The sequence below is a fragment of the Psammomys obesus genome, unplaced genomic scaffold (genome assembly GCF_907164565.1).
Source record: "Psammomys obesus unplaced genomic scaffold, mPsaObe1.curated_primary_1811, whole genome shotgun sequence".
Lineage (NCBI taxonomy): Eukaryota > Metazoa > Chordata > Mammalia > Rodentia > Muridae > Psammomys > Psammomys obesus.
Window position 1 is genome coordinate 3,967,490 of NW_026585504.1, and position 13,527 is coordinate 3,981,016.

Sequence of the window (13,527 nt, forward strand, 5' to 3'; positions counted from 1 at the left end):
GTAAACAGAAACTCGTGCCCCTTGGAGCTCATCTTTAGCATGTCCCAGGCTAATTGCCACCCACTTCCTACCAAGTACCTGTACCTGTCTATCATGGACTCTTCTATGGCCATAGAGGCATCCTCAGCAGACACAGGGCAGAACAGAAGTGCAGGGCTGTTCCTCAAATATAGGTCCCCAGGTTACCTAGATTTGAGGCAGCTAATGGTAACCTCATTAGGGCACCATAACCTGGTTGCCATCCCTTCTCTGTATTACTCCTGCCAGCCTGCTATTTCTGAGCTCTTCTCTCAAATAAATGACATTTGACCAAGTCATTGCTTCCAAAGAAATCTAAACTGAAGCATAACTTGCCACATATTGGCAATTCTAATACTATCTTCTCTGTTCTCTTATCTAGTATTGGTCAATAAACTTTTCCTTGAGGGTCCAGGATGTAAATAATTTCAGCTTTGCGGACTTTATTGATCAGTCTCAAGCATTCAGCTTGCAGTGTAGAAGGAAACAACTAACAAGTGCACATGAAACAGGCGGGGTGTGTCTCACCACAACCTTCCAAAAGGGGAGCCCAACCTGTTTGCCAATCTGCCAGATCAGTAGAGTGAAAGGCCTTGAGAAACTTTAGTTTGGATGATGAAATCACATATAAGAAGACAGAATTTAAAAAGCAAACAGTTGAGCAATGTGAAAAGACCACTAAGAGGCCACTTCACTTTTTAGAGGAACAACTGAGAGGTGTCTGAGCCTCAACATGGCTCTTCGCTGGGTACCTGCCCACCTGCTTAGACAACAGACAACTCCAATGTAGCCAACACATGCTGACCCATCACAGGCCTAGAGTACATTTCCCAGAGTACATCAGGATGGCTACTTGGATGGAACGTCTGAGAATTTAAGGACAAGAACTCAAGTAACTCAAAATTTTCCTCAGCTGGCAAACTGACTGAGAGAAAAACAGAAAAAGCCTCAATTCTGGAGCAAAAAGCCTTCAAAATAAAAAAGCAGAACAAAATCAGTTTCTTCACAGAACCATTCTTTCTTCACCTCTCCTAGGCATAGTAAATTCAGTCCCTTGATTTTCCCCATTTCTTCAAAATTACTCCCAAACTGTCGAGTGCCAAAAGCATACTATATTAATTATGGTAAGTATACTACAAACTAATCGCTGCAGAGAAACTTGTATGAGAGTCATCATGTACGCTAGGCATCACGTTTGTCTAAAAAGGGATCAGCACAGACATCCATGCCAAGTGTATGCTTTTTTGTTGTTACTACTCACTTCTGTTTCTATGGTACAAAGGCAACTAGAATATCATATGACTGAATGTGGTTCTGTTCCAATAAAGCCTTATTTATGGGCACCCACACTTGAGTTTAATATAATTTTATGTTATGAAGTATTCTTCTTTTTTTTTTTTAACCATTCAAAAACATAAAAATCTTTACCGGTTCTAGAACAAAAGACAGCGAGCTAGATTTGGTCCATGGATTCAAATTTGTTTACCATTCTGCCTGGATTTTTTGACTGGCAACAAGGGCACGCTGACATGCACAGACATAACGAAGAGTCAGGTAACTTACTACATACTTGACAATGAGCTTAAGCAAGTTCTCTTCAGCCTGGATCTCTTGGATGGCATACAAGTCTTTAAGTGAGAACTCCATCAGCGCGCCGTGTTTACACCCATCCTCTGCAGTCTGTGCTTTCTGTCCTTTGCTGTTGCTAACAGAATTTGCTTCAATGTACAAAAGGAACATGCACTTATCATTCTTATTTCGAGAACCTGTAAATTCAAAATATTAAATGTATTGTTTTCATTTTACATACAACTTGACTAAAGTGTTAAACAAGATTTATGACTCAGTGACTTTACTCACTTACTTGAGGCTTTTTAGAGACAAGGCCTTAAGACTAGCCTCAAAGTATGACAATCCCTCTGCCTCAGCTTCCTGAGGACTAGAATTACAAGCATCTGCCACCAAACACTTCATCTTAAGGAACAAGGAATTTCCTAAATTATCTGAGATGCAGAAGTATATCATACAGAGAAAAAAGCTAACACAACACTGCTGAAAGACATTTATGAAAGTTACAACATACCTTCTTCAGTATTTGAGACTTTGACAACTCCAGTAATAGTCACTGTATCTCCTGGGACACAACTATCTACAAGATCATGAACAAGTTCACATTCTATCGTTCGAGGGATGCGACCTGCTTCTCTCTGTGCATCGGACATCAGCTCCTGGATTCTAAGGCATTCCACATTTTCAGTTAGAATACATCTTACTTTCAGCCGTTCCTTCAGGATCTAGAGAATGCTATTCTAGATGAAGGCAGACTTGTTTTTAAGGAGTAAAAATCACATTAGCAGTTTCCAATTCAGGATGGCAGAACGAACACGTATATTCATTCACCGAGCACCCCTCAAGAATCCAACAAATAAAACTCATCAAAGAAGTGAAGACAAGTTTGAAACATGCAAAAGTGGTATCAACAAACGAGGCATTAGTGAAATTTCTGAAAACAGCCAATAGTTTACAATAGTGATAGATGAAGCAAAATGAAGTCCAAAATGCACAGACAAAACTCACAAGGGTATAGAGAAGCGACAACCCAGGTTTTCAGCAAAGCCCAAAGAGGCTCTCAAAATGGAGTGGGGGCAGGGAGCAGCAATGGCTAGTCCTGAAATAAGAATTTAGAATTTCTCTGGAAGGAGTGGGCAGTCAGGTAGGGAAAGTCAGAATTTACCATCAGGCAGTGGGAGCATTGTCTTACAGAAACGGGCAAATTCCTTCTAAAAAAGGGGCTAAGATATTCCATGAGGCTATTTCACATCCAGAATACCATCTCATTTCAGCTTTTGAGAAACCTAAACCAATTCGTGAACAATCAGAATAAGCAGAACTCCCTGTCTTATTCAGGAAGAAGGCCCAAGAAGAACCTCCAACCCAATGAGAGCAGCAGAGATAACCTCACCTCTCCAAACAACTTCTCACCTTATCTTAGAAATGGCAACGCTTAAACAAAAAGAAAAGAAAAAATCAGGAGTCTGAGGGCATGTCATAAAACAAAAATAAAAAGTGCTCTGATACTGGAACATAGGGAGGAGTATGAAACCAGAAAACTAACATCACATGGTCAGTTCGGGTGGTGCATGTCTGAGCCCAGTGCTCGAGAAGCTAAGGAAGAATTGTGGGTACAGTAACACATGGGCACCAAACTTACTGTCTCAATACAACAAAACACCAAAAGCAAATATTTCTAGAAAATGCTGATTTAATTTAGAAGGCATACAGAAAAATGAAAGGGAAAGGCAAACACAAGGCAATGGGTAATCTAAGGGATGCATCTGACAGGAAGTCCAAAGAGAAAAGAGTGGACAGTGTACTGGACAGCTGAAGACATCTCAGGGACAGAAAGTGTCAAGGGGCACAAGGGTAACTAAATATTCCTTAACTATTTCATAACTGCATTAATAAAGAGTTAAAGGAGGGGGAGAGTCCAAACAGCATCAGACTTCTCATAACAGCAAGAAAATTAAAACTACATAGACCTGAAGAGCTGTCAAAATCTTTATAATAAAAATATATACATGAGCAGGGTGGGGGGAGATAGCACAATAGTTAAAACCCTTACTGCTCTCCCAGAGGACCCAACTTGGGTTCCCTGCACTCGTGAACTACCTGTAGCTACAGCTCTAGAGGGTCCAGTGCCCTTCTTTTTGGCTTCTAATGCCCCTTTTCTAACCTCCATGGGCACTCACACGCTCATAGCATACATTCACATACACATACCACAAATGAAAAAAATGTCTTCTTTAAAAATACAGAAATGATACCTGACTTGCAAAACAAGCCAATAGCAAATGGCGTAACATGAGAGTATGTCATAAAATAGCCACTTTAAAAGAGTCTTTATCACAGTCCATCATGGAATCTGCAATCATTCACTTCATTTAGATAGAAAATGAACCATTTCTCAGTAACAATGGATGTAATAGCTGAATTTTTTTCTAGAATCCAGTACCCAGGCAATTTCAAAGGGATAAGATCATTTTAAAACACAGGCTCATCAAATAAGTACTGCCATGACACATATAATAAAATCATAGATTTACTCAGTGGACTTACTCTCTTACTTAATGGTCTGAGTGCTTACTTGATCAACTGCCAGTCCATTGTAACTGTGAGAGGAGAGCTCCGCAAAGGAGCAAATGACTTCCCTCGACATGCCGGCACAGGACACTGCAACAGAGGTGAGTTACAGTCAGCTTCTGGCAAGCCATGACCACATCTTAAGAAAACTAAGTTAAAGTCTCACCCACTCCTTGTTACAATCTTTAGATGTCATTCTTGGCCCTTTTCTAGCTGAGCCTTCTCATCTCCTGTACGTACATTTTAGCTGTGAGTAGCCAAAGCTCTCCACTGACTTCCGTCTCCTATGCTTCTGCCTTCCTGTATTGCAGGTAATCTCCCAAGGCCTTGGGTTCCTCGACTGCCCCTCCTCGTTCAGTCTACATGCTTTGGCCCAATCTTGTACCTCTGGAAAGAATTCACTGAGAATCTTCATTAAACCTCAGCTCTCCTCTAGCCCCCTTTGCACTGCTTGTGTGGTACAGTCACTTGACACGTAATTCTCACTGTGTATGCAAGCTGGGTTCACATTTTCCTTGTTTGGTGTCTGAAGTCACTTCTTTGGTGTCTGAAGCTCAAGATGAATTTACAAGCTTAAGACATGGTAGCAGATGTGCGTCAATATAACTCCTATTCAGGAGCAGAAATCAGTTTTCTCTCCTGGAATCTGGGCAGTCTGTGACTGACTCTAAACAACTGTGACAGAAGTCATTTTGCATGATTTTTAAGGCTGGCTTAGGAAAGGCAACGTTCTGCCTAACAATTGATCTCTTTCCAGAGCAGCTGTCAGCAGCCATGAGTAGACTATAAGCTCTGGACTGCCATAATGTGTGTGGAAAGGCAAAACCAGCCCACGAGAAAAGTGGGACTCTGCTCTAGCAGCTCCACCCTTACGTGATGGCAACTCCACAGACAGAGGAGGAATTACCAAAGGAGGAAATCAAGAGACACAATAAAGTCCTGCGGTTCTGAGATCTAACTGTAAGGCCATTTGCTCTGCAACAGCTCTGTTCAAAAACATTGGTAAGTGTTTTCTGTGAGCTTCTCGGTAAGGAAGGTAAGTCGATAAAGTCAAGTAATGAACATTTCACCTTTGTAGGAAGATTGTATTTTCCATCTGGAAGAGGAAAACCCTGAATCTCTCCACATGCAGCACAACGAAAAGCCATCTTGGTACAAAGAGGCTTTATGTTACTGACTCGAACCACAGTTCCTCTTATAGAGATGTATTTTCCATAGCAAGTTGCTCGGATGTTCTTGAGGTGTGTTAGGGGCTCATAGTTGTACACTCTAAAAATAAAACAAGAACCTGTATCTACAAACTTACAATGAACAAAGTTGTATTTTCACAAGTTCCTTTTGAAAACAGCCACAGAACTTGTGCCTTTATATACCAGAAATCTCATGGGTTAAGTTTTATTAAAAGTGAAAAATGCTAAAACTCATAAATTGCTGTCTAGGGAAAAGGTGTGAGGGGGAGATTACGGAAGAGAAAAAGGAAGCTGGTGGGGTGGTGTGCACCTTTAATCCCAGCACCTGGGAGTCAGAGGCAAGGGGATCTAAGGTTGAGGCCAGCCCGGGCTACAGAGCGAGTTCCAGGTCTACACAGAGAAACCCTGTCTCAAAAACCAAAAACATCCAAAAGGAAAATTCTATGGGTTTCTAATTTTTTTCAGTTTTTTTCCATTTATCTACCATCTATCTATCTATCTATCTATCTATCTATCTATCTATCTATCTACCTATCCATCCATCCATCCATCTATTTCTATCTGTCTTTATCTGCTTGCTTTTTATTGTCATTTCGAGGTAAGCCTTGAACTCTGAGATCTACCTCTGCTTCTTGGGTGCTGGGATTAATGGTGTGCACCACAGTATCTGGTCTAACTTTGTCTTAAAGAACTATTACAAAATATCTTCTATAAATTTTGGAAGAGAAAAATGAAACCCTGAGGTTTAAAGAATTTACAAATCTGAAAATGCTACAAAGAATAACTGAAGACTATTTACTCCCTTGTGTCAGTGTAAATCTAAGAATTTAACAAAGTACACTCATGAATTATCACATTTACACAGTAGTCTTGACAAGTTAAAAACCAATCTTCACAAAAGAATTCAGGTGGGAAATCATCTTACTTGAGTAGAAAAATGTTAATTTGTATCATCATGTCTTAGAGTCATCCTCAGAAGGCTGACACTGGTTTATACAAACTGAGGCTCTTATTGTGCTCTTCCTAGTGGTTAGCACATGTGTGCCCGCACATGCACGAGTGCACCGTGCACGCTGAAGTCGGAGGACAACCTGTGGGAACTGGCTCTCCTCCCACTCTACGGAGTCTGAGGACAGAGCCAGTGGCAGCATCTCCTACCCACTGGACTATCTCAGCAACCCAAGGTTCTTGTTCTTAAATACTTTATCTAATGTGAGCGAGAAAGAAAACACTGAATATATTTGACAAGGGAAAAGATACAAATGACCAACAGATATTTGGAAAGAATTCACTGTCATTGGGCATTAGGGAAAAGCAAATTAAAACTGCTTTGATATTTCATCTCAGGGGCTGGAGAGGTGGCTCAGCGGTTAGGAGCACTGTCTGTTCTTCCAGAGGTCCTGAGTTCAATTCCCAGCACCCACATGTGGCTTAAGACCATCTATACTTGGGCTCGATGCCCTCTTCTGGTGTGCAAATGCACATGAAGACAGAGCACTCATATATATATAAAATAACTAAATAAATAATTGCTGCGATTTCATCTCAATCAGAATGACTATCAATAAGAAAAGATGACAACAAATGCTATCAAGAGCCCTTTTGTACTGCTGATGGGAACATAAACTGGTAAATCAATATGGAGATCCCTAAAAAAATAAAACATAGGATTATTATATGACTCAGCTATATCACTCCTACGTACAAACCTAAGTGAGCATACCACAGATACTTGCACATTCTTGTTTATTGCTATACTAGTCACAATAGCCAAGCTGTCTGTAATAGATAAGTAGATGAGGAAAACGTGGTGCGTAATGGAATTGTTTTAAATTGTAAGCAAGAATGAAATTATGACACTCTCATGAAAATGGATAGAACTGGAGATCATTATTGTAAAGCAAAATATGCAAGACTCAGAAACATATACATGCATGCTTTTACACATGAGATCTAGACGTATAGACACACCCAGAGAGAAAGGATCATGCGAGTGAGGGAGCAAGTCTGAAGGGAGATGGGAAGGGGTGAACAAGAGAGGGTAATGGAATGAATCTCTATGCCATGAAAAGAGAAGTGGGAACTATCTGAGGGGAGGAAGGAGTCCAGTGAAAGGCTGAGAAGGGAAATGAGTAACACCAGTGGGAGATGGGAGGAAAATAAAGTAATATTTTACGTACATAAAAAGTTTTTACAATGAAACCACTTGTTTGTACAATAATCAAAAAGTTATTGAGGAAAAAGTAGCATCAAGTTTCTACCTTGCATAGATATGTGGCACATTTACCATTGTTTCTCCACCACTGGACAATCCCTCTTGAGCTTGTAATTCTGCTGCATGCCTTTCAAGGTCCTTAGTTAGCACCTTAGATGACAATTGAAAAGTAAATATTCTCTTTAAGCACAATTCTCATAGAGAACCCAAAGTTCATGAACATCCCAGAAACAAACAAGCAGTGCTCTGACAGACATTTGAAAGACTGATACTTCATTATGATTATTTATTTTGCAGTAGACTTTTATTTGGGATTTTCTTATACCTGCACCAGAGAACTTCAGCATCCCTACTTCCTACCTTTTGACACAAATAAACATCAAAAGTCCTTACAGTCTTTACAAGGGCTATAGAGATGGCTCAGCAGTTAAAAACATTTGCTGCTCTTACAAAGAACCAAGGTTCAGTTCCAGCATGGTGGCTCAAACCATCCATAAGTCCAGTTCGAAAGGAAACAATGCCTTTTTCTGATCTCTTGGACACTAGTCACACACAATATAAATGTGGGCAAAACACTCATACACAAAATATAAAATAACAGAGGCCCTCTGTAGTAGGCTACTGTCCTATTCCCTGTTTTCTCCCTCTTTCCATGTCTATCCCGTTTGCCTTTCTGAATGAGGATTGATCATCTTACCCAGGGTCTTCCTTCTTGCTTAGCTTCTTTAGGTGTACAGATTTTAGTATTTTATCCTATATTATATGTCTAGTATTTACTTATAAGTGAGTATATACCCTGTGTGTCTTTCTGCTCTGGGATACCTCACTCAGGATGATCTTTTCTAGTTTCCACCACTTGCCTATAAATTTCATGAGCAAAGCAGATGCTGAGACTCATAGTCAAACTTTGGGTAGAGTGCAAGGAATCTAATGAAAGAAGGGGGAGATGAAAGACCTGGAGGGGCCAGGAGCTCCACAAGGAGAGCAACAGAACCAAAATATCTGGGCCCAGGGGTCTTTTCTGAGACCGATACTCCAACCAAGGACCATGCATGGAGATAACCTAGAACCCCTGCACAGATGTAGTCCATGGCAGCTCAGTGTCCAATGGGTTCCCTAGTAAGGGGAACAGGGGCTGTCTCTGACAAGATCTCAGTGGCTGGCTCTTTGATCACCTCCCCCTCAGTGGGGAGCAGCCTTACCAGGCCACAGAGGAAGACAACGCAGACAGTACGCATGAGACCTGATAAGCTAGGGTCAGATGGAAGGGGAGGAGGACCTCCCCTTTCAGTGGACTGGAGGAGGGGCATGGGAGAGAAAAGGGAAGGGAGAGCAGGATTGGGAGGGAGCAAGGGGGGGCTATAGCTGGAATACAAAGTGAATAAACTGTAATAAATAAAAAATAAATTAATTAAAATTTAAAAAGACAAAATAAATCAATAAAATAACAGCCTTCAAAGCCATCCTTCACTGGGTTCCACTAAAACAATTCTGAAAAAATAAAAATAAAAACTTCTGTATGGCATGTCTTAGCCTAAGCCAGAGCAGGAAGGATAGGAAGGAATTTGCTCTAGAGCATGTTAGAGTAAAGAGATGATGTGGTTGCCTGGCTAGAGAAATACCGGACGGATGAGGCTGAAGACAAGAGGCAAGGTTATCAATGCAGGGTTTCTAGTAGTTCACACAATTGTGTGGTCATCTGTTCACTGTACCTGAATGTCCTCCCCTCCCTTGTTGTGTCCAGATTCTAAGTATCCCCTGAAGACCTAGCATAAGCCCACATCTTCCTCTAACCCTCCCTATTCTACCCCAACTTCTGAAGGAACCCAGAGGCCTGTCCTGGGATCTGCTTCCCTTTACCTTGAAGCATTTATGTGGATACTTTAACATGTTGTATGTCCCTAAGAAAAACTGATACTAACATAGAACATACTGTTACTTCCAGTTTACATATGGTACCCTCAGAGAAATAAGTGATTTTCCTGATGCCAAAGAAACTTCATCTAAGGTCAGTCCTTTTGCTCCAAGTTCCTAATACCACTCCTGTTTTTTATTTCCTATGAAAGCAGACAGTTCCTCAAAAAGGAAGTTGGATTTCGGTATCTCTAATGAGTAAACTGCATTTACTCATTAAATTCAATTGTAGTAAATTTAATTCTAGTAATTGTACACAGACTGAACTTGCTGTCTCTTAGGGGAGGACCTCAATCCTTAAATTCTTACCCCCTTCTGTTAGGGAAAGCTAAGCGCCTTTTAACACGCGCAGACACTGGGCTATCTCCTTCGGAAACTTCGCCAAATTACCTGATGTATTGCCAGACCCATACACGCCAAGGTTTTCTCAGGGGCATCTCTTAGCGCATTTTCTAGATCTGGCATCAAGTTAGTCATTTCATCATCTTTTGTCAGTTCTTTAAAATCCACCAAAATGCTTCCCTTTCTTTCTATTTCATCCTATAAAATATTAAATTTAAATATAACAATTGCTTTTTTGAGTCAATGTTCATAACTGAGCATTTAGTATACACTTTCAGAATGCATATGATAATCATATGGTAATAATTCTGTCTTATTACATAGTATAATACTGGAAATATATTTAACAAACTTTTGAAGTTGGTTTTTATAGCAGTACCTCCAAGGATGAGAAAAGCAGAGGCTGTAATTCCCTGAAGTCCACACTGCCGGCAGACGGCAGAGCCAGGATCTCAGTGACAGCCACGGCACTCCAGTGCACATGCTAGCTAGCACCTCAAACACACTGTCCAGGTCACATAAAGGCAGACTGCAACACTGCTACAGAAAGCACTCACCTTATCATATAAGTCAATATGCCTTGTGAAAAATTTCTCAAACGCTTCAATCTTCTCAATAAAAGGAGAGTTAGTACTGTAAACTAATCCAACAAATATATCGTTAGCACCAATAATCACACATGGAAGCATTTTCGTATTTGTGAGACAGATCCCTAGAAACACCATAAATTTTCCTCCTTACTTTATATTGTGGTTACATTTGAATAAATACTGGTATGAATACTTGAGATTCTAAAAAACTAATATCTGAATAATCTAAAATACATATAAAAGTTCAAATATTTGAAAAAGTTTCAACTGAGTCTTAGATTCATCAAAGAATATATCAATTCAGATATCTTAGACAACAAATTTAAACTCAACATTATGATAAATGCAAAGGTATACACATGACAATCACTACCTTTGCAAAGTAAATTCTATTAGTTCAAACTGCCACTTGTCAAATTATTTACCAAGATCTGGACACAGACCAATGCTTAACTGTAATCTCAAAATTATAATGCTATTTTTTTAATATTACAAAGTTTTACGATTAAATTTCTCACAGAAACCGTCTAATGAAATGCAGCTGGGTTAACATTAAGCAAGGTAGCTCTTGAACTCCAGCTTTAGTAATCTAAAGGTCACTTCAGTACTCTGAGCTAACTATTAGGGCAATAATGAAAATGTTGTTAGTTAATGTAGCATAAAGAAACAAAGGGTCTTCTATGAAACACATATATCAAATTAATAGGGAGGAGAAAAGGCATTCATTCATAGAACAAACACTGAAAACCTGTCACAAGACAAGATCCTTGGCCACAAGCGCTACAGTATACTGGAGGGAAAACCCATGGCTACAAATAAAAGCAAGAACAGAAGCCACACCTCACATGAAATATAGCACATATGATATGTATGATATGATGTGGCATATAACATACAACCATAAGAAGTCAGAAGAGCATCATCACACTTCACAGACGTGTCTGGTGGTAGACAGTATTCTTCCCTACACAACCTTAAGTGCCATCCCACTGTCCCAAGCCTGTTAGTGTTTCCTGCTGTGGCCCTGATTGACATCTGTGCCCAGGTTCCCACACAGCCTTAGCTTCAGCCAACTGGAGACACTGTAAGGACCAGAAGGTGGGAAGATGTATGAGAGAAACTATTCTTGTTTTCATTCTTTTTTTACTTTTAAGCGTATGTGTGTGTTTAAGAGTATGGCACATGTGCAGGTATTTACAGAGGCCAAAAGTGGGTTTCAGAGTGAGCGTCCCTCCGGGAGCCAAGCTCAGAAGAGCAGACATGCCCCTAGTTGCAGTTCTTTTCAGCACTGCCAGAATAGCTACAGTTCCAGGCTCCAGCAACATCTGATCCATCCTCCATTACTAGTGACGACCAGCTTCGTTCATCTCTGTTCTGTTCACTACTTTCTGGGAGGTGGCCTCACTATTCCCTTTCTGCTTTTTGAGTCCTCCATATACATACCCAATTAAATACTTTTTAGAAACACCAGTTTGTTTTCCTGATACATATATTAAAAAAAAAAAAAAAAGCCCTAACAAATGTTTGGAAGAGCAAAAGGCATACAGCAGAAACTCAACCAAATCATGGTAACATAAAATCATAAAATGTAGTATCCGAAAATGAGTATGTACTTCATGGTTCTGCTTTAACTCTACCTTCGGAGAAGTAAAGCTTCCAGCCCTTATACGGTATAAACTGATCCAGTGTTGACTGCTGAAGTAAAGGTGATGAAGCTTGTTCTGAAAAAGTAGAGCATGTCAGTAAAAACAGAGCACTGTTCCCCTCAGCTAGTTTCTCCTTTCACACAAGTCTCTCAGTAGACTCTAAATTGGCTATCTCACTAAGAAGTATACATATTAACTTTCAGGCTGAAGTTTGAGTTAAACCGTCCTGCTGTCTACTGGGCATGAATTGCTTCTTTATTATTATTATTTTTTTACATTTGTTTTATGTGTATGTGTTGTGGACCCACACATGGCAGCAGTACATGTGAGGAGGTCAAAGGGCAGCTTGCTGGAGTGGGTTCTCTCCTTCCAGTGACCTAACTGAGGGTCCTCAGGCTCGGTGGTAGGCCCCCTTACCTACTCAGCCCTTGAATTGTTTCTTTCCTGGGAGAAAACCACTGATCATTGATGGCACTCACCAGAAGCATGCTTTCCTGTAGCTTTCCTCACACCAGCTCCGTGTTCTCTTTCTCTCCACCTTCCTGAGTTCCCACCAACTCTTCTCCAGCTTTGAAATCTTCCTCGTCCAAAACCCCTCCCTCTATATGCGCCACTCATGCTAAGTCACCAGCCCTCCTAGAGCTCTATTAACATAGTAAAAAGGGGGAAATTAATGTGTTGTGTTTGAGACTAGCACATAGGTTTCAAAGTTCCATGCTACAGCATAAACCTTATGTGTTGTGTAGTTATTCTTTTAATCTCCATCACAATTGAAAGTACACCATAGATGCTTATTCAGCACCAGTTTTCCAGGAAACCACTAAGAGAAATAGAGACAGTAACGCGTTTGCTGTGTTCGAGACTAACATTGGGCGGTTCTAGCTGAAGCTAACCCTCACTGTGACACTAGGGCAACTTTACCGGCCAATCGTTGTTGTATTAGTTTCTGTGGCAAGCTGTTCTAAAACTGCTCTAACCATTCCGCTCAAAAGTTCTTGTCCCATTGATGCAAACTACTAATGATGCACTGTGGTGCAATGCATTAGAAGAGCCTGTTCTAGTCTTAAGAGGATTTAGTTAATAACTAATATGTTCGCAGATAAGCAAACTAATAAAATTTAACGTTGTCTGTGATAGCCCTGGGATAAAAACCCGTCTTCAGGACCCTCGAAATGAGACATTCCGACCCAACATGATAACATACTGATAATGGGGGCAATTCCAACATCTGTATAGGGAAACAGGCCTGAGAAGAGCCACCCGCTATCCTCGACTGCATTCACATCCCCTTCTTCCTCGCGTCCTGCCCGCGGAAGTCCCCGCGCCCTCCCAGTCTGCGATGCGGCGGCGGGCGGTGCGCACTCCCACGCACGGACTCGCGGACCCTCCCGCGTCGCCGCGCGCCACGCGGGGCGGGAAGGCCCGGCGCCGCGCCTCAGCGTAAACTCCGCGGCCCCTCCAACTTCTTTTTC

At 40.9% G+C, this 13,527-nt stretch overlaps 1 protein-coding gene across 2 annotated transcripts in view; it reads right to left on the reverse strand.

The window, feature by feature from the left end:
• Mcm8 (minichromosome maintenance 8 homologous recombination repair factor) overlaps positions 1-13,523 on the reverse strand; it is a 30,991-nt gene extending 17,468 nt beyond the window's left edge. For both annotated transcript variants that reach the window (XM_055606171.1, XM_055606084.1), the window contains exons 1-10: positions 13,260-13,523; positions 12,535-12,699; positions 12,047-12,130; positions 10,377-10,459; positions 9,868-10,017; positions 7,610-7,713; positions 5,229-5,427; positions 4,163-4,248; positions 2,102-2,253; positions 1,589-1,784 (exon numbers count right to left, since the gene is read on the reverse strand). In XM_055606171.1, the coding sequence (XP_055462146.1) occupies positions 1,589-1,784; positions 2,102-2,253; positions 4,163-4,248; positions 5,229-5,427; positions 7,610-7,713; positions 9,868-10,017; positions 10,377-10,459; positions 12,047-12,130; positions 12,535-12,673 (1,193 nt within the window). In that variant the 5' untranslated portion in view covers positions 12,674-12,699; positions 13,260-13,523. The remainder of the gene's footprint in view (positions 1-1,588; positions 1,785-2,101; positions 2,254-4,162; positions 4,249-5,228; positions 5,428-7,609; positions 7,714-9,867; positions 10,018-10,376; positions 10,460-12,046; positions 12,131-12,534; positions 12,700-13,259) is intronic.
• Positions 13,524-13,527: the final 4 nt, after the last annotated feature.